A 19,996-nucleotide genomic window follows, 5' to 3' on the forward strand; every position below is an offset into this window, starting at 1 on the left:
TTTTTTATTGGAGAAGAGATCATTTTCAAGATGCAAAATACCCTCCCCATATTCAATAAATGTATATCAAAGCAAATGAAATAAAAAAATGAAAATCTTTACATTAAAACCCCACCAAATGTCTTCAAGTCTCCTGTACATTATCCCAGAACCTCTACCACCAACAACAAAAAGATGCTTACAAAACTTCAGGTTCTAGCAAGTCCAATCCTGTAATAGAACACTCCTCATAGATGTAAAAGGGTTAAACATATACAGACAGTGAGATAGTCACAGAAGAAGCGTTCTCTTTGCTGCATAAATTAATTTTCAAAGAAAACATTCTCCACTGGCCATACATGGCACATGCAGCAGCATCTTTTCAGTGTATTTGTTGGAAATGCATTAACGCAACTGTTCATGTGCCGCCAGGCCAGAAAGCTACGGTAATGTTGTCTCCTCTGAAGCTCTAAATATATGTAAGAAAAATCAGTTGTTCTTGTCGGTGCCAAATGGGAAGTAGTCACGAAATTCGTGAATAATTTTTAGTGCTTCATTGTAGAGTTCCAGATCTGAAACAGGGCAAAGAAAATGGTTATGATGCATAAGCTAAATTCCCCACAAGGAAATGAGAACATTAAAGCACTGTGGATTTTAAAGCAGTATAGCTGAGCGTTCCCAGGTCCCCCTCATCCTTCCTCATTTTTGCAAGGCAACCATGCTCTCACAGCTTGTTTTCTGGAGGATTACTTTTAGGCCTGCACAATCACAGAAGGTCCAGAGCAAGGCAAGAATCACACGGTCAGGAGTAGAAGAACAATCAGACATGGCTACGATCTAGACTGGCTCCAGCTTCAAGTCAGTCCCTGCAGTTTGACAGTAAACCAGCATATTTTGTACATAATTCTTGCCATGACACTCTTTTTCTATATTTGACTCCAGATCTGGCAGATTGAAGACAGACCTTACCTGTATGAAAAGATAATCAGGCTCTCTCTTCTTACATATCGAAGAAGAGTTCAGAACACAAAATGAATTTGTCATCATGTATATTCTTACTTACCAAACGGACTTTTATCTTCTCTGAACTGGACGTATGACATGCACATGATGGTTGCCTGATGTGTTACTCTGCCCACTACTTCAATAACTCCTGAGATCTCTTCATCTAGCTAGAAAACATACCAAAACGAAACAAGTATTACCAAATTAGCTGCTGTCTCTACTGCACGGCACTTGAGCTAGGAACTCTTCACAGCTGAAGGTTTGTTCATGACAACAGATTTTGTTCCATGTCAAACAATACAGTACTACTGAACGTCTCCCCCAAAAAAACCCACAAAAGCTCTGAGCCACTTACAGAGCTACAGTTTTTGCAACAGGCAATTCAGACTGACTAAAAAAAACTAGGAAGAAGCATCAGAAGGAAGATGTCATTTTTAAGTATATAAACTGTGCTATTTAATCACTAAACAGAGACTAGTGCAGGACACAGAGCAGAAGAATCCAGAGTTTAATGCACTGCATTCAAACCCGAGTAAATTACTGAACTCTGCAAGACCTATGGAGATATCACACACGCCAGAGAGCAGTTCCAGTATTCCAGATTCAGGAGGTGTAATCGGAAATGATTTCTTAACTCACCTGTCAGTGTTCAAAATAAAAAGACATTGACAGTAACAAGCCTTTGGTTGAATAAGAAAGAAAAAAAAAAGGCTAAAAATGTTATCTTACTCGAAAATCATATAGCCTGAACATGGTTTCTTTCTTTTAAGACACTAACTTTAAGAGAGCAGTACTAGTTCAGTAATGTTCTTCCAATATCTAAATCTTACTTTTAACTTTCTACCAAGTTCCTGGAATATGGCAATAGATTCCCTCTCTTCTCCATAATTTTGAGGTTCTCTGTTGAAAGAAGGGCCTACACACACACACGCAAAGAGACCTATTAAAGGGAGGAAAAAGTTAGAAAGTATTTTGATTAGCAAATCTAGAAGTTCTTCCCTTTATGTCAGGCAAGCCAGAGAGATGAGCCCCAGGTGTCTTTTTCTGCACACACCACTTTCTCCTCCCTCACACACTGACACAGCACTGGAACACAGACTGTGAAGTGCCCAACACAGCAGCTATACCTTTATGAAATTCACCCATTTACTCTGTCACAGCACGTTGTGGAATCATTAGTCAGATTCTGACATCTGAAGTTTTGACAACTCAAGGCAGGAAACCTTTTCATGAGCTCAAGAAAGAGTTAAGAGACAGGCAGAACTTGCAGGAAAGACATTTTCCAGTTTGAAAGACATTTTCCAGTTTGAAAATTAAGTTAGCAAGCTTCATATTTATAAGACAAAACTCTTTGCCTGATCAAATTGCATTTTTCGTCAACAAGGATAGACTCAAATGGCAGATTTCTCAGTGTTTAACAACTCATTCAGAGAAAAAGATGTAAAGACTACACTCACGCTAAGTTAAGCTAGAGCATTTGCCATCACAACAAAAATAATCCTTTAATTACAACATTTGCTAGAGGGAAAAAATACTTAAAGACAGAAGAGAATGCCAGGGTGTTATTCCTTTAGTGGTATGTGATAATAAGGAAGCAATATTTTTGTGCAGTGGTTATAAGCATATCATACACCCATTGCATTAATTGCTTGGTTTATTTTTTTTAAAGAAAGAACGCTTTGAGCTAACTGAAGTTTACTGGAATGCTGTGACAAGTGTTCTAAGAGGATACAGAAATGTCAACTCAAAAAAATCTTGAGAATATCATATTCCTGGTTTTTTTGGATTATCTTCACAAAATATTCTGTTAGGTATATAAAGGCAATAAAAAAAAAGGAAGAAAAAATGAAATTAAAATAAACCTCATACATGTAGTGGAACATATTACACTGTAAACAATGAATAGAGTAAGACAAAGTAGCCAGGCAGGGATGTGTCTGACAAGAAATGAGTTCTCTCTTTATCACCAACTGAAAATTTAAGAAGACCAAGGCAGTTTATTAATATGAAGGCAGCTGCAAGTTAGCTGGAAGATGTAAGAAGCAAAGGCAATGAAACATAGGCGGACAAGGGAGAAATCAGGGATTTTTTTTTTTCCTGACTAAAAATACAGGCAAGGCATGCACAGTTTTCAGAAGAGGCAAAACCTCTAGTATCCACAAGAGGCAACACCAAGTATTTCGAAAGTCTTCCTTAACTTACAGGTTCGCTCAGCTCCACAGTCGTATGTTTTCCTTCTCCATCCGAAAGCACGAAAAACTTCCCGGTGGGATGAATCTACAAAAGACATGAGGCCCATGCGCTCAAGAGGCAGCAGTACAAGTTACACGTTCAGCCGCCTCAACCAGAGCTGCGCAGCGGACCTTCCTCCCAAAGACCCCACCGTTACAGCCGACTCCCGCCCTGCCCCACGGCCTGACTGGAGCCGCCGGCTTCCCTCAGGCCAGGCCGCGACGAGCTGCCCCAGGCAAGGGGAGAGCCTCCCCACACAGCCCCCCCCATCGAGCCTCAGCCCGGAGCAAGGCCCCACCCGGGGCGACAGGGCAGCCCCCCGCCCTGAGCGGCGCCCACGGCGCGGCCCGGAGGGCGCTACCCGACTACCGAGGAGATCACGGACCTTCTCGACGCGGCCCACGAAGCAGACGGGCTTCCCGATGTTCTGCGCCAGGTGGGCGGTAGCGATGCGTGGCCGCGGCACCTCATGAACGTCCCCCATGGCGGCGCGATTTCCCGCCCTTCGCGGAGGGGAGGGGCGCCGTTACCCCTGGAAACGGGGAAGATTGACGGGCGGGAGGGAGGGTGTAAGGGGCGGGACTTCCCTTTCCCCTGACGCGACCCGGAAGCGGAGGCGGCGGTCGGTGAGCGGCGGCGGCACCGGGCGGCCGGGTCGGGGGTGACAGCGGGGCGGGTGTCGCCGCGGCGGGGAGGCTGGCTCCTTGCAGTCCTGTCCTGTCATTTCATCGTTTTCTCTTAAATTACCCCGTATTTTCCCTCCCCTAACGGCCATTTTCCCCTCTCCCTTGACATACTCGCTCTCCTCAGCTCACCGCTGCTCAAGCCAAGCACTCCCGTCGTTTTTACGGACGGGAGTTGACATTCAAAACGTCGCGTGGCCGCTACTGCTGCCGTACCCGCGCGTTTCCACAGGCACGAGTATAAATTGGGAGGGGAGCGGCTGGAGAGCAGCCCTGCGGAAAGGGATCTGGGGGTGCTGGCTGACCGGTAAGCTCCTTGTAAGTCGGCAGCGTGTCCTGGCAGCCAAGAGGGCAAACCGCATCCTGGGATGCACAAAACACAGGATAACCAGCCAGGCAAAAGAAGTGATTATCCTGCTGTGGTTTAGTGTTGGTGCAGCCTCACCTTGAGTACCGCGTGCGGTTCTGGGCCCCACAATTTAAGAAGGATGTGAAGATCCTTGAATGTGTCCAGAGGAGGGCAACAAAGCTGGTGAAAGGGCTGGAAGGAATGTCCTATGAGGAGCAGCTGAGGACTTTGGGTTTGTCTAGTTTGGAGAGAAGGAGGCTGAGGGGTGACCTCCTTGCTCTCTACGGGTTCCTGAGGAGAGGAAGTGGAGAGGGAGGTGTTGATCTTTTCTCCCTGGAATCCAGTGACAGGAGGTGTGGGAATGGTTCAAGGCCACACCAGGGACTGTTTATACTGGACCTTAGGAAGCATTTCTTTACAGAGAGGGTGGTCAGACGCTGGAACAGGCTTCCTAGAGAGGTAGTTGATGCCCCAAGCCTGTCAGTTTTTAAGAGGCGTTTGGACAGTGCCCTTAATGACATGCTTTAGCTTTTGATCAGCCCTGAATTGGTCAGACAGTTGGACTAGATGATCGTTGTGGATCCCTTCCACTCAACTATCTGTCCTTTTCTGTTCTGTTCTATTCATTTAATTTTGTTTCACCATTAAAGAGCTTACACACTACCCCTAGGGTTAGAGCGACTGATGAATGTGAGACAGAGCTAGCATCTGGACATGGTGCTCTTACCACATGTCTTGCCTTTTTCTGTGTGTTCTCCCCAACCGTCCCTTGCGTGGAGAGGTTCCTCTTGATTGCTCTTGCAGCAAAGGTGGCTCATGGCGTTCTGGGCTGCCTTAGATGTAGTGTTGCCAGCAGGCTGAGGCAGGTGATCCTTCCCCTCTGCTCAGCACTGATGAGGCCACACCTAGAGTGCTGGGTCCAAGTTCTGGGTACAGGAGAGATGTGGACTTGCTGGTGGGAGTCCAGGGAAGGGCCACAAAGATGATGAACAGACTGGAACGTCTCACACGTGAGGAAAGGCTGAGAGAGCTGGGACCGTTTAGCATAGAGAAGAGAAGGCTCAGGAGGGATCTTCTTAATATGTGTAAATACCTGAAGGGAGGGTGGTGCAAAGAGGAGGGAGCCAGGCTCTTTTCAGTGGTGCCTAGTGACAGGACTAGAGGCAATGGACACAAACTGAAACACAGGAGGTTCCCTCTGAATATCAGGAAACACTTTTTCCCTGTGAGAGTGACTGAGCACTGGCACAGGTTGCCCGGGGAGATTATGGAGTCTCTATCCTTGGAGATATTCAAAAGATGTCCGGACATGGTCCTGGGCATCCAGTTTAGGGGACGCTGCTTAAGGAACGGGTTGGACAAGATGACCTCTGGAGGTCCCTTCCAACGTCAGCCATTCTGTGGTTCTGTGATTTCCTTTCCATTTCCAGGACCGGTGTTTCAGGAAAGAAAATCTAACTCTGCCCTAGCTTAAAAGGGTGATCGCAACACCACCTGTGTGCTGGCCGTATCTTCTAACCAGCAGCGGGTGAGTTCAGCTTGCTAACCAGCACAAAGTGGTTTTTGTTAGTTGGCTGGGTTAGTGTTGTGATGGCTCAGCAAGGAGAACCAGCTTGCCAAGGAAGCAAGCTGCTGCCAGAAGCTGTGCAGAACAAGCACGTGGCCGGGAAGGGGAGTGCTTTGGGGTTATATATTCGATGGAGTGTAGCTGGTTGTCATCGCCTCAGTGTCACTATGCCATTCCCCTTTTCAGTAGTTTATTTGCAAGATAATATCCTCATCTCTTTAGCATATTTTTCAGAGTTTTAAAGAAGAGACGTCATAAACGTAACAGCTGGAGTGAGATGATCAGGCTGCTGCAAAGCGGCTCTTCTAGTGCTGTTTGTCTGGGGCATTTGAAGGGTCAGCTTGTTAGAAAAACATGTTGTAGAAGTTCTTACAATTATGTCTGTATCATGCTTAGCTGCTCTTTAAGGCTTGCAATCGAGAGAACTGTTTGCAGGGAAAGAAGTAGGTTTCAACCTATTGAGTATTATATCTAATAAACACTTAGATTTCTGTTTTAGCATTTTTTATCTTCTTCAGGGATTTGAATGTTGACATAGGTTTGAGTACTGTTATTTCACTCCTGACTTTGCTTTGTCACCTCTGCTTTTATTGTCTGACTTGATTGTGGTTGTTTTTTTATTATTCATCATATTTGACTGTTTTTATACTATGGTACTTTGGATTGCGTAGTTCTTGGTATTCTGCTTCTCTTAAATTTTATATAAACTTTAAAAATAAATATTCACATTTTATGTAAGTGAAAAAGTCTTTCTTAGTGTTTTGTTATATGTATATCCTTTTTGTATTTGTATTTTCCTTTCTTCTGCTTTCAAGAAGCACAAACTGAAGGAATACGACTTAGGATAATGCCAGATAAAAGAAATGATCTGTTGTATGTTTTTTTCTTCTTCAAATAGTATCTTACACTAGGCCAAAAGCATTTAAACTGTTCTTTGATGTCAGATAAATCTTTTTGACATGCATGTTCTTGACTCTTAAATTGGTTGTTTTCATGTCATAAGCAGGGCTGTACAGGGCTGTAAACATCTTGCTCTTTTTCTGATTGCTACTTTATTGGTGAGTCACAGCAGATGCTAACATGGAAGAGAATCGCTTTGATGCTCTCCGTTTTCTTTTTCCGTAGATTATATAGCTTAAACTGCTGGATGTGACAGTATTCTGGTTCTTTCTTTAAGGTCAGTTTTCTGTCTTGTTCTGACCTCGTTTCATCATTTATGTAATTACTGGCAGTGCCACTGCGATTCTGCTTTGCTGTGTTCCTGGGCATCCTCTCTTTATCTTAGTCTGCATCTTTGGTGGTTTTAATATTAAATTACCTTTCTCCTCCTGTCACTTGTGAACATGCAGAGTAAAGCTGAAAAGTAATGCTAAATATGCTAGGGTCTTCATTGTTTGGAAAAATTTTATTGAATGTAACGTATTGGTTTGGCTCAAAGGTCACACATACTTCTTATCAAAGGATGCTGACAAAATGCAGGAGGAATAAATTAATCCCTTTGTGCAACTCTGTAACTCATCTTGTCCAGTCCCACGTATGTTCTCTGTGCTTCACATAAAGTCCAAATATTTCTCGCAGCCTCACAGAACTGCTGTAGTTCACAGTGTATTGCTTGCTAATGACTGAAGCAGTGCCAAAAGCATTATTCTTAACTATCAGCGATTGAGACTGGAGAAAGAAAAAATTGTGTTTCACTTTTTGGCGAGGAGGAACATGAGGAGAAGGGAATTGCTTATTCCTACCAAGGGAGATTTTTATCTTCAGGCAGTGAATTCAATTTCAGGTCTCCTATAGAAATAAAATTAATCCCATCTGGAAGGGAAAAGTGCTGTGTTATACAGGAGAATTACTGCAGGAACATGGTACTATCTTTGAATGGTGGGAGTATTTTCTGTGATTTTGTGCTGACAGCTTTTTAAAAAAAAAACACAACTAAGTGCTTTTTTCTCTCTAGTCTGTGTGATCATGCATCCAGGTCCACAAACTTCAAATTTAATTTTTACTCTGAAATGAAACTTGTGCAAAACCTGACTGTTCTCAACTTTTGTTAACTGTAACCTCATCTTATCTACAAGTAGTAAAACTCCAGCCCGATTCTGCAAGTGCTTGACTGTGTTCTTATCTTCAAGAGCACGAGTGTCTCCATTCAGCTCTTTGTTTCTTTGTTGGACAGGGCTTTGTTCTGTTTTTAACATGTAATTCAAGAATTTAGTTGTTGCATTTCCCGTTGCTGAAGAGATTTGTGTTTACTTTTGAAATACCAAAGTTGATAAAATTCTTAAGGGAGCAAATATCACAAATGTCCCGGCATTGCCTGTCTACAGCTTTTCCTTTACCCGGTGCCATGCTGTATACAATTGTACTTTTTGTTTCTGTGCCCCTTTTCTGTTTTGTTAGTTGTTGTTTGTTATTTAGTTTAAATGTAACGATGTGTTCGGCAAAGGTACTGAAATACTGCAAGGAGTAGTTGGCGAGCTCCTTCCTCCACGTGGGTTATGCAGACCCGTGAGATCTACAAGCACGAGTTTTGTTTCTAGGTGGTGAACACCCAGAGAAGGAAACAGCTTCACTAAGCACATTAGTCTGTTTAATATATGGATTCCTTACCCCCTCCGCAACGTTCACAGTCACAAAATGCAACACACGCTGTTTTGTTACTGCTGGCCCAGTGGTTTTAACAGGGTGAGAACTTGAGACCCGAGCTTAGGGGTACTTCTGTTGGCTTGTTTGTTTTTCTGCTTCAAGCAAAAAGAGGTGTTGGGTTTTTTTTGTTTCGTGTTTTGTTTGAGAAATACTACGGACAGTGGAATTAAGTTAGAGCTACTTCAGAAACTGAAAACTACAAAATAAAGATCAAGCCTCATGTATGTAGATCTAATGAATTTTGTGGGTTTTAGAAAAAATTGGGATACTCAGGCAGCCGTCAGGAAAAAAAATCTAGTCTATGAAAGTGCTTGTAACATAAATTTAGCTAGATCAAATTGTACCGATTGTTAGTTTACTCTGAATGGAAACGTCTGTTGTCCTTTAAGCAGTGAAGCTTAGGTTTGTTAAATATACAGGATTTAAACAAATGCATGGTTTCTTGTACAACTCTTTTGTGCCATTCGTATACTGATTAAGATGCTTTTCTTTGTGCAAGAAAGAAGGGAAGGAGAACACTATGTGATTGAGCTGAAATCTGTACAATAATGCAGATCTTGGAGAGAAAAAAATGCGTTGGAGCAACAGCAGCTCTGGCACCTGAAGAGGCTGACTGGAATCTGAGCCTTTACTAAAGCTATCTTTGTAGCTGTGTAAGATTTACACATCAAGTTGATTTTGCTTCTTGTTGTGGCACACTTAGGATGAAGGTAAAATTGCATTTTAAACTGTTCCATGACTGCCTCTCCTTCATACATCATCGCAGCAGAAACCTGACTCTTGAGCATTACAGCACAGGTTTTACCACTTGAGCTATGGGACTGACAACCCTAATTGGTAAGCAGGAGAAGACTTATTCCCTGAGGGCTGAAAAAGGAATATGCTGCTGGCGCCATGTGTTGAGCCTGGGTGTGGGGGAAGGTAAGGAATAAATGAGGTAATTAGGAGTTTCTACTGTGTAATCTCCATGGAACTGGAAATATCAGTATTCCACGTGGTAAGGTAGGAAAACAAGCAAAAAGGAATAAAGTGCAGATAAGTAACTTTTTTTTTTTTTTTTAATTACTGCATACCTGAGACTGGATGGTTTGTTCTGTTCTTGTATACATCAGTGTAGTTTATTTGGTCCCTAGAAATTGCACTGAGTCAGCAGAAGCAAGCAGTAGCCAGCCTGCGGGGTATTCAGTCTTCAAGTCTCAGGTATCAGGCCACAGTCTGAATCGTTGCTGCTTTTGCCATGTTGTATTTCCATACTGTTCTGAAAGCCAGTACTTACACTTCATACAGGATTTTCTGTGATCTCAAGCATGGAAGTGGTTGCTATCACTTTTAATAGTAGAGTGGTGAGGCAGTTACATCTGGTGAATAGTCAGTGCTGGATGGTGTAGTTAATTGCTACAGGTCACTGTAGGGCAAAAAAAAGTCTTGCACATGGTGCCATGAATATTTGGGTGGGAAGTGAGGCATTCCAGCAACTAATGAATCCGAGATTTTTATTTTTTTTCAAATCCAAACACTGCATGATAGCACTCTTCCTTCTTTCCCAACCTTCTAAAGATTCTTCTTTGCTAAATTTAATGTAAAATAATGTTATTGCAACTTGACACTCTACACCTCTTTCCTTAGACCAGACTCCTTTCCTTTGTTGGAGGTGTATATCAGACGTTGCTATCGATTGGTCAGTCCCTTCTCCTTTAAATCATAGAGCATAATCATAGAATCATTAGGTTGGAAAAGACCCTCAAGATCGTCGAGTCCAACTGTAAAGCTAACACTGCCAGGATTCTCTTCCTCAAACTCTACTTCAGACTTGAAATTACATTATTCCACTTTTCCTGATTTTATATTGGTATTCTAGTAGAGAAGAGCTTCACATGCCTTTCTTTAAACCTTCCTCTCAGTGTTTGGCACAGAGCGTGTTGCAGCCAGACCACCAGCTGCTCCGTCGGTTGGCATGGCCAGTGGTCCGAGTTCAGCCCTCGGGGGGTGAAGGTGAGCGCTCCTCCGAGGGGTGACTGCTGCTGCCGTGCCACTTTTCTCATGTCCCAGTGCACGGATGGAGCTGCTCTTGCGGGAAGAGACTGGGAAGACTCTCAGTTGCTGCATCAAGTGGTGCTGTTAGGTAGAAAATAGAAAGTAGGTGGTGGCCATGGTGGTCCTCTGTGAATACATGCTTTGTATAGTTCTGTTGGTTGTTCTTCACAAGAGTGATACTTCCTTATAAAGCTTTTCTTGTAACTTTTCTTGGAAGAAGAGAAACTTCCTTGAGTCTACATCTTGAAGTTCAGAATAATTAGAAAATTTGCTTAGAAGAATGTTTCATGCTGTATCCATGTTTATGGGGTGGTCATAGGACTTAATTTTGTAACAGTTGGCCCAATATTTTGGCTAATGCTTGTGGCGTTTTTTAATATGAATTTGCCCTTTTTAAGCTATCAGAATTGTCTTATATGTAATCTGCCAGTCTTGAGAGAGAAGAGATACTGAGCATAATCTTTTGCAGTTAAGTTTTTGTCCCACTGGTTTCATAGAATCATAGAATGGTTAGGGTTGGAAGGGACCTTAAAGATCATCTAGTTCCAACCCCCCTGCATGGGCAGAGAAATCCTCCACTACACCAGGTTGCCCAAAGCCTCATCCAACTGGCCTCGAACACTTCCAGGGATGGGGCATCCAAACTTCTCTGGGCAACCTGTTCCACTGCCTCACCACCCTCAATGTAAAAAATTTCTTCCTTATATCTAACCTAAATCTGCCCTCTTTTCAGTTAAATCCATTGACCCTTGTCCTATCACTACACGCCCTTGTAAAAGTCCCTCTCCAGCTTCCTGTATGTTTTCCTTGTTTTATTCCCGCTGTTGAGAACTCAGAGTTCTAGCTGCTTTGAAGATTCTTTTAATGAATTATTGTTATGAAAAATTTGCAGCGTAGGATTTTATGGCAGTTTCTTTTAAGGGAATCAGTAGTAACTGTTAATCAAATACACCCAAGTGTTAAGCTGTCTCTAAAATTGCAAACTGGAAAAATGAAAACAGATACTATGCTAATATTTGTAGGGGTGGGTGAGTTGGTCTTTTTAATTGATACACAGACACTTAAGGCTGAAAGTCTGTAGTGCAATTTGCTTCATTCAAGTATTTCTTCATTATAAAGCTGCATTTCCTATAGGATCATGTTTTGAGCTTCAAAGTTTAGATGCTTTAGAACTAACTCTGATGAGAAAGTTTGTGTAAAAACAATTTAAAGTAGCAGAAAAATATGGAAACATGCAAGATAAATGCACTTTCCTTTAGAAAGGTTGAAGTTTGTTTGTTTTGTTTTCCAGTGGTTCCACTCCATTCATAGCTTTATAGAAAAGCCTTTTATACTTCACTCTCTTTTTGCCTATTAAAGTCAATTGCAACATCAATAAGGTAACCTGTCTAACGTACAAATGCCTGATGTTTCAAATCTGATAATAAAGATTAAGCTGTAACATCATGTGTGTGGCCTTCGGCATGATGTGAACTTCTTATGATAAATTCTGTTATATTTATTTAACATGCTTTGTCTTCATTTTAGATAACAACTTAGAAGAAAAAAAAGAGGCTATGTTCAGCTTCTTCCGAAAAAGTCAAGACTCGAAGAAGGTTACAGTGCCAGAGAGAGAAGCAGATGGATTTGTTATTGTGGGTAAGTGGTGCTTCTGTACAAAGTGATTTTTACAATCTTTGAAATGTAAGAATTTCTTTGGTATGCTTAGACCAAATGAAATGTTAAGAGAAGCCATGATAAAAATTGTTAAGAATTTTTACTTTTCCTGAAAGTGTTCATATTCCTAGTGTCATCATTTGGATGAAATAGCTGAAGTTTTTACATAGGTATGAGCTCTTATTCAAGAGCATTGAAAATGTAGTTTCTTGTTTTCCTCTCATATTGTGAGCAAGGAGAAGTTATGTCCTTACAAAGGAAGAAAGCTCAAAGTCGAGACTTCAAGCTTTATGATTAGAGTTGTGGGAAGATATCTTGTGCAGTTGTTAGAGGATTGGTTTTTTTCAGGTTCTTTCCTTTTAGTGTTACCTCCAAAGTCTTTTTATATTAAAATCCAAGAAGCATCTGTGTATTTCTAGTAACATGGTGAATGTAGATGTTCTGTCTCAAAATCTGGCTCTTGCTTAGTTTGATGAAAGTTAAGAAGTTCAGGGTTTTTGAAGTCTTTTTGTTATTCAAAAACTAATCTGAATTGTATTAACCTGTGAACTGGCTAAATTTGCAGCTTTAATCGAGCTCTTTCACAGTCTTGTGGGATGACTCAAACATGCAGAAGATAAAGAATTTATTGCTGTCATGCTGTAACTGATCCTTTTCTTTTTCCTCTTTTGAAAATTTGTGTTTTCCTCCTTGTAAATCTGTCATCATCAATATTCAGCTTCTGCTGCTCTGATTTACTGACTTGTTCTTATAAGGAATCTTACAATGTTTCTCTATTTGTTACTTCTTCTTAAACATTTTCAAGTCACGAAAGCCTCGAGATTATAAAAATCTAGCAATATAGAGACTCTCGGAACTCTTTCTGAGGAGAGCTTACATTCTTTGTAATAGTTCTCCATTACAACAAATCTGGTTTCACATCTGTGACTATGTTGTCATGTTTAATGGTTGCCTTCCTCTAGATTTTGTTCATCTGCACTGGTTTAGATGGCTACATCAAATCACTCCAGCTCTTGCATTGTTGAAGGGTCAAAGGACACATCGTCGTCCCAAAAAAGTCTGGAGACCATTTAGAGTTTCAAATTCTGTAATAGGCAGAGTTCTGCACCCACATATTGCTTATGTCCCACAATTGCTGGTCCTGATTCTGCATTCAATTTAGCTTCATTCCTGTTTCCTGAAATGCTGTCAGTGACTATTTAAACTCTGTTGATATAAATTCATATTAAATTTAATCTGTTAAATGTAAGTTTAAGAACTGCCAATTTTGCTTGCATCTTCTCTTATTTCCATTAATTTTTTTGCTCAGACAGAAGTTAATTTAGCAAGCTGGAACAAAATGGACTGTGATTTCATCTCAACTAACTTTTACTGGGCTAGAGAATTGCCGTCAACTTTGTCAGTGGAGCATATCACTGTCTTGCTAGATGGATGTAGTTGCAGAATTACAGGTCAACACTTATGCAGATACTTACCTAGAAGTTTTGTTTGTGTAGGAATAGTGGCAGTCCAAAAAAACCAAGAACAAACCACAACACCTAGCTATTCTGCTAATTACTCTTTTATTACTCAGATGGGAGGTTTTGAAGCTTCTAGAATACCAGCACTAAAAGTCTTGAACAAATCATCTCAGTCGGATTATAGGACCATTAGTGTGAATACTGCTGTAGGCAGTGAACGTTCTTGAAAGGAGTGAGAATTTAATTTCTTATGTTTTAAGTTTGTTCCTAAATCCAGTCTTTCATTCAAAGCACGTAAGAACAAAAAGCCTATTTTGCTGATATTCTGTGGGTGTGAGAGGAAGTGCTTGCTTTTCTTTCCTGGAGAAAGAAGAGGAAATATACATCCTCAGGGGACGCTTGCTCCTGATTTCCACTGTTGCGGTCAGGAGAGCTTGTCTGTCACAAATCCCTTGCAAGGTTGTTCACACCATGCACCACTGACAATGGCAGCTGGGCGTCTTTCTGGAAGTCTGAATGAGACCTAGCAAGAAAGAATCAAATGCCGTGTCCATTTAAGTATGAAAGAAATCTATTCAGATTTCGTAAGAATCATATTTCAGTATGAAAGAAATCTACAGTAATGTAGTGAGAGTACTGAGCATCACAATTAAATGTAGATAATTGTTATTTTCCTAACAATATTTAATTATTTTAATCTCTCTGTATCATTTGTTATTTGAAAAGGGGGATAACGGTTCAACGCTTTATTGAGAAAGATCCACCAGAGCTGTGACCTTGCCAAATCTTGAAGATAATTTTTTGTTGTTATTTTGAAGTAAGCCAGTGTGAGGGAGCAGCAAGTGCTGGTGAGCCTGCAGCTGAGCAAGGGTGCCAAGAGGGCAGGGGCTTGGGCAGAGACCTCACTGATGAGGTCCCACACTACCTGAGCAAGGACAACAGAGCAGGTCTGGTGACAGTGACCAGGGTTAGGCAAGAGTCCGGCGATTGCTAGACAAGTCCACAGGGCTGAGGCAGATCAGTGGCCAGGTTGGGAAGTCAGGTCAGAGGGCATCAAGGTGCATGAGCAGGCACAGGCTTCCTGCAGGGTGGCTTGGGCAAGGGCCAAGAATCTGAGATGAGGCTTCCCCTGCAGCTCTTTACATGGACCCTGATGGACATGCTCAGGCTGCACTGTGTCAGTGCTGGCCATGGGCATGAACAGCCAAACTCCCCTGGGAATGGCGAAGGGGCTGCACAGTCCAGCGGTGCACTCGGAGCCCAACATCCAGGATGGTTGTGTTGTCTCTTACTGGTGTCTGGAGGCAGCACGGTTCTCTGAGGAGCTTTTAATTGGAACCTTTGACCATGCCTGAGTTCAAGTCTGCTTTCTTTACTTTTAACTTGTGTTTTACATACCAGTCTGTTTCATGGATTTAAGAGTAGTTGTTTTTTTGTTCTGTTTTCTCTCAGGGAGCATTTTATGTCATCAGTTGGAATGAAGTAAATGGCTTGGAGAAGCAGCTCAGTTGCTGGTGCTGATAAATGTGATTTGTAAACGTATTTAACTTCCGTTTCTTCCTTGAACTTAGGAGCTTCCTGTTTGATTTTTTTTAGATGTAGATTAGCGTAGATTTTCAATACTGACCAATGGCTATTATTTCAGAGATCTGCTCTCAGCTTCAGGTGCAGATCTCTAACAGGTGGTGGGGAGTATTGTTATTGCCTTAGAGGGAGCACTTAACTGTCACCTGAAGGTTGTTTTCTGAGACTGAGCAATTTTGCTGTAAAGTTTTTCAAAGTGTCAAGAGTAAGTACCCAAGGAAAAATGGATAAGCACAGGATTCTGGTCAGAGAGGAGTGACTGTTGCAGATGCAGGGAGGCTGTGACTATGGTGAGAAGGGTTGGCAGGAATTTTATAATGAAGATATACTCCTGATCTGTAAACCTCCCTTTTCCATACTCTGTTTTCCTAGGTCCTTGGAGGCCATGTATAACTTGTAAGCAAATTTTGGATTAACACCTATTTGTTATGCCTCTCACTATTGGAGCAAGAATGATTTTCACCTGTTGAGTTTCCTTTCAAGAGAACATAGTCATAGACATAAGAAATTAAGTGTTTTGAAATCTGTTCCCAATACGGAGAAGTACTTGTGGTATTTAAGTGAGTCTTGGATCTGTCGAATTAACGAACATGTACTTTCTGTTTCAATGCTGATGTCTGAAGAGAAAAAGCTCTTTAGAACAAATGTGGTCAGGCTTGCACCAACATCTAAAACCTCGCAGAAAAGGAGGTGGGAACTACTGTTTTTCATCCTGTGAGATGAAACACAGTATAAGGCAAATATTTCTTTCTTATTAAGTAAGCAGAAGAGAAATGATATTAGATGACAGGTGGAAAGTTCAGGAATTTTTTTGTGAGAAGCAAGATGTAGAATTCATCACTACTACATGCTGTGACAAAGTCAGGAACCTAACAAGATGCAAAAAGAGTACACAATGAGTTTAATAAATTATGATGGATGATAGCAGATATTCATCTCTAAATTTTGGTGGTCAGGTATGACTTACTATTTTAAGATAATCTCTGCAAGACATTTGAACTTTGGCTTTATCTTAAATGAGGTACTTGAACCACCTTCTTATGTATTCAGTATATATATTACTGAGTTAATTCAGTATTACAATTCCTTTGTAAGGGATCATCTGTAGGCAGGAGCATCCTCAATCAGCTGTGAGACTGTGGAAAGTATGATTTACAGCCAACTGAATGTTTCCTTTGTTAACTGCAGTTATATTGCAAAAAAACATCCTTAACAAATCAGAAAGTCTTCTGTGCTGAAGATGTAAAAAAGTAAAATGATCAACACAAGTCAGTCTAGTTTGGAAATCTCGACTGTTTTCTGAAGACCAATTTTACATATACTCGTTCTGCTCCAACTCCCCATTTCTGTTTTGCCATCAATTTATTCTGCATGCAGATACCTTTTGGGGTACCTTCTATTGTGGAAGGAAGAATTGGATAAATTGCATATTTGAATTAAGGGACAGCCCCACTGTCACACAACATGTAAAAGGAACTTAAAATAAGACCCTGATTGTTTCCATATTAATACAGAGCTCTACATATATTTTTAAGAACACCTTAAATGTTTGCTTCTGAGAGAAATGTGCAATTTTAAAATCTTCAGAAGTGAGTCTGTTACGAAAGGGAAATTCAATGTACTGATCCTCCCAAATCAACAAACTACCTCCCTACTAGTTTATTACTGCAATTCAAATACTTTTTTTGTTTCTCCCCTGTGCATACACACCTCAAAGATGAAATGCATCGAGAGATTGTAAAATCTTCATGTTACTGCTGCTGTTTGTTTTCTCGGAGTCAGTAGTAATGTATAGTAGATTCCTGTGAATCTGTACATTGTTTTTTCATTAATATTTAAGGAGCTTTTAGTGGTGCTAGTAAGGAAGGCTGGGCTGCTGCAATGTTTTAAAATATACTCTTACATTAAAGAAATGCGCAAGGCTTTGTGCCAGTTGGAAAAAAGCAGTGTCTCAATGTCCTTTCGCTCTCTGCATCAATGGGCTTATATTACGTATTTTTTATATAACAGTAAGAGTGCTTGTGTAATTATTTCCAACCTTGCATTTTTTTGAATAGCCAAGCTTCTGTTTCATAATGTTGTTTAAAAATATTCAATACTAACTTTATAATAATCTGAGATTGGGGAAATAATTTAATATTTTAATCTAAAGAATACTTTGTTTGTGTCAGCCTGTGCCACTGTAAGTAAGCACTTCTGATGCACACCAAGAAGTTACTGTATTAAGTGACCTGTTTCTTCAAGTGCTGCTTTATGGGTTTTTACTTAAAGATTGTTAGTAGCTCATTTGGGCATAGAATTTTACCCTTAGAGTTGACTGAAAAGGGAGGAGGAGGAATTCAGAAGAAACAGTCCTCTCCTCTTACCGATCCTTAGTTGCATAAGGAGGTAATGGCTACCCTTCATTCAGTAATGAAGTCAAACTAATCCTCTTGGGTACTAATTTTGCACAAAAACAAACTGCGTTTTTCAGTAGTACCACTAGATGGGGATTTCTCGTGTATTCAAGAGTTGTAGGGCTTTTCTCGCTCCCTTTCATGCACACACACACACACACACACAAAGTAGAGTAGTACTAATTATCAGTACACCATTTTAAGCTTTTTAAAGCCTAATATCAAATCTATAATGGCATTCCAACCTAATAAAAATAATGAAGCTTGAAATGTTGACAGCATGTATCTAGATGTTGGCTTGTAATTCCTTCCAAACAGATCTGGTGAGGCCCATGTGGGACCTAAATAACACAAAGAAGTAAATTTGCATATTTTACAGCAGGGGGAAAAAACAGAATGCAAAAACATGAATAATTAGGAGCACAAGCTTCATGCTATATTAATACTGTTGAAAAGCATGTGTTGATTGTATTCTGAAAGCCAGTAGTGATTTGGTTGAGTGAACTCAGAGAGCATCTCTTATGCAGATTAAAGGAACTGGGTTACGGAACAACTGAAATTAATTGTTTTACTGTATAAGGAGGTATATTTCTTAAAGGAAATATTTTTTTCTTTGATTCTGTACAGCACAGGGAATCTTTTTAATGCCTCATCAAAGCATGTTTTTGTTGACAAAGGACTGTGCAATTCTTCATTTACTTGTACACCTCTAGATTTTAAAAATAGTTCTCGCAGCTACAAATCAGATTTTAGTATTTTTAGCACTTTAATATACATGACCTACTTTTCATTCCATAACATCTTTTTTTTTTGCTTTCTAAAGTTTGAACCCCTGAAACATGTTCATGATGCTTCCATGCTATGAATTTGATTATTTTTAAATTTGCAGAAATGCCCTTCTTTAAATGTTAGCATACAGGACATTTTTGAATCTGAATAATATGAATTGTTGTGTTGGCTTCTGTTGATTGCAACATAAGGTTTATTTTACTAAAACAGTAAATAGTATTAAAAAGGATTTATGATTGCTTTGGCTGAATATTATCTTGGCCCCTTAACTCACAGCTATCTCAAAAAGTTACCTGTTTTGAACACTGACTCAAAGGATGAAAAAGAAAGATGATGAAGATTTCTTGTTTAACTTCTACAGCAGTTTTAATTCTGGGGAGAATAGAGAAGTATGTGCTGCTGTATTAGAGAACTTTATTTTGAGGCTTTAAGACAGACAAATATGCAAAGAACCAAACATTTTCAATCTTGTCTTTTAAGCACAGCCTCTTAATTTGCATAACCAAAGGAGGAAAATGGTGAAATGTACCAGTCTTTTAAAAAGTTGATGTAATTGTAAGAGGTTAAAGAGGCATCTGGCAAAAGGTTGTTTTGAGGTCACACATGCATCTGACAGTTTGCTGCCAGCCCTCTAAGAAAATATTGGTTGGAGTTGCCTTCCTGTTTTTCATATTAACTGCCTTCTGACTTGATGCATAATAGTCACTTTCTGCATGTCCAGGTCTTCAAATGCTCCTGAAAGGCTTGGTCCTAATGATTTTAACTTGCAAATAGTGATGGAAGTAGAATATGCTGAAGTAAGAAAATCCTTTTTTTTCTAGAAATTATCTTCAGAAAAGATGAAGGCATTTCTTGGACATGACTATTCTGTAATGATGCGTTTACATAATTGACATAGTATTCTTTAACCTTTGCTTATATTAGGGTCGTTGATTTTGTCATCTGGATTCTGACAATTTTACTTCCATACATAGTAGTTTACTCTCTAGTAGTAGTGCCTTAGTCTATTCGTCCATGTAGCATCCTTAAAGCAATCTGCAGTTGGAATTAAGAAAGGAAAATACTGATTGCTTATTGTGAAATAGAGTGAAAATAGCAAACACAGTGTAAAAGTAGGGATTTTCATATGCTGGTTATATACTTGGTTTCTTAGAATATGTTGGTCATTAAATCTCTTTTAGAATTAAAAGCTTCTTTGCTTTATGATGCAAAGAAAATAGTTCAAGATATGATAATATTTTTTTAGCCGAAGTCTGATTTTTGTAAATAAAGTGAACTTACAGTAGGGGTAACTAAAAAACAAGAGGTGGAAATTGTGTTGCAGGAGTGCAAGTTGCTATTCTGGCAAGAGATAATTCAGGTTGCAGTCCCTCTTTCAGCAATTTACAGCATGGTTAGAAGATCATTCTTTGCAAAGAGTGCCCTAGTCGTTAGCCCATGCAATCACTGCCTGTTTGATTGGAGTCATTCAGACTTCTACAGATGTTACTCAAGGAATGATGTCTGCTCCTCTGTATCTCTGGCAAATAAATGTTTTTTGTACATTTTTTCAGTGGAATAAGAACAATTATTGTGCCAAAGATACATTGACTGTTTATTTTTAAGTACGTACTAAAAAG

At 40.2% G+C, this 19,996-nt stretch overlaps 2 protein-coding genes across 5 annotated transcripts in view; one reads left to right on the forward strand and one right to left on the reverse strand.

Moving 5' to 3' along the window:
• On the reverse strand, nucleotides 1-3,709 carry RPA3 (replication protein A3). The gene is made up of 4 exons (XM_009984823.2): nucleotides 3,602-3,709; nucleotides 3,187-3,261; nucleotides 1,043-1,151; nucleotides 1-551 (listed from the first exon to the last, which is right to left on the reverse strand). Exons 1-4 carry the CDS (start codon nucleotides 3,698-3,700, stop codon nucleotides 469-471), a joined length of 366 nt encoding a protein of 121 aa, XP_009983125.1. The 5' UTR covers nucleotides 3,701-3,709; the 3' UTR covers nucleotides 1-468.
• Nucleotides 3,710-5,695: 1,986 nt separating this feature from the next.
• Nucleotides 5,696-19,996, forward strand: part of UMAD1 (UBAP1-MVB12-associated (UMA) domain containing 1) — a 79,355-nt gene continuing 65,054 nt past the window's right edge. For 2 of the 4 annotated variants that reach the window (XM_086614602.1, XM_086614605.1), the window contains exons 1-2: nucleotides 5,696-5,776; nucleotides 12,020-12,130. In XM_086614602.1, coding sequence (XP_086470728.1) covers nucleotides 12,049-12,130 — 82 coding nt within the window. In that variant the 5' untranslated portion in view covers nucleotides 5,696-5,776; nucleotides 12,020-12,048. Of the gene's footprint in view, nucleotides 5,777-12,019; nucleotides 12,131-19,996 lie in introns of those variants that run through there. The other 2 variants (XM_086614603.1, XM_086614604.1) reach the window with 2 other exon arrangements.

This window comes from Tauraco erythrolophus, chromosome 7, assembly GCF_009769465.1.
Source record: "Tauraco erythrolophus isolate bTauEry1 chromosome 7, bTauEry1.pri, whole genome shotgun sequence".
Taxonomy (NCBI): Eukaryota; Metazoa; Chordata; class Aves; order Musophagiformes; family Musophagidae; genus Tauraco; species Tauraco erythrolophus.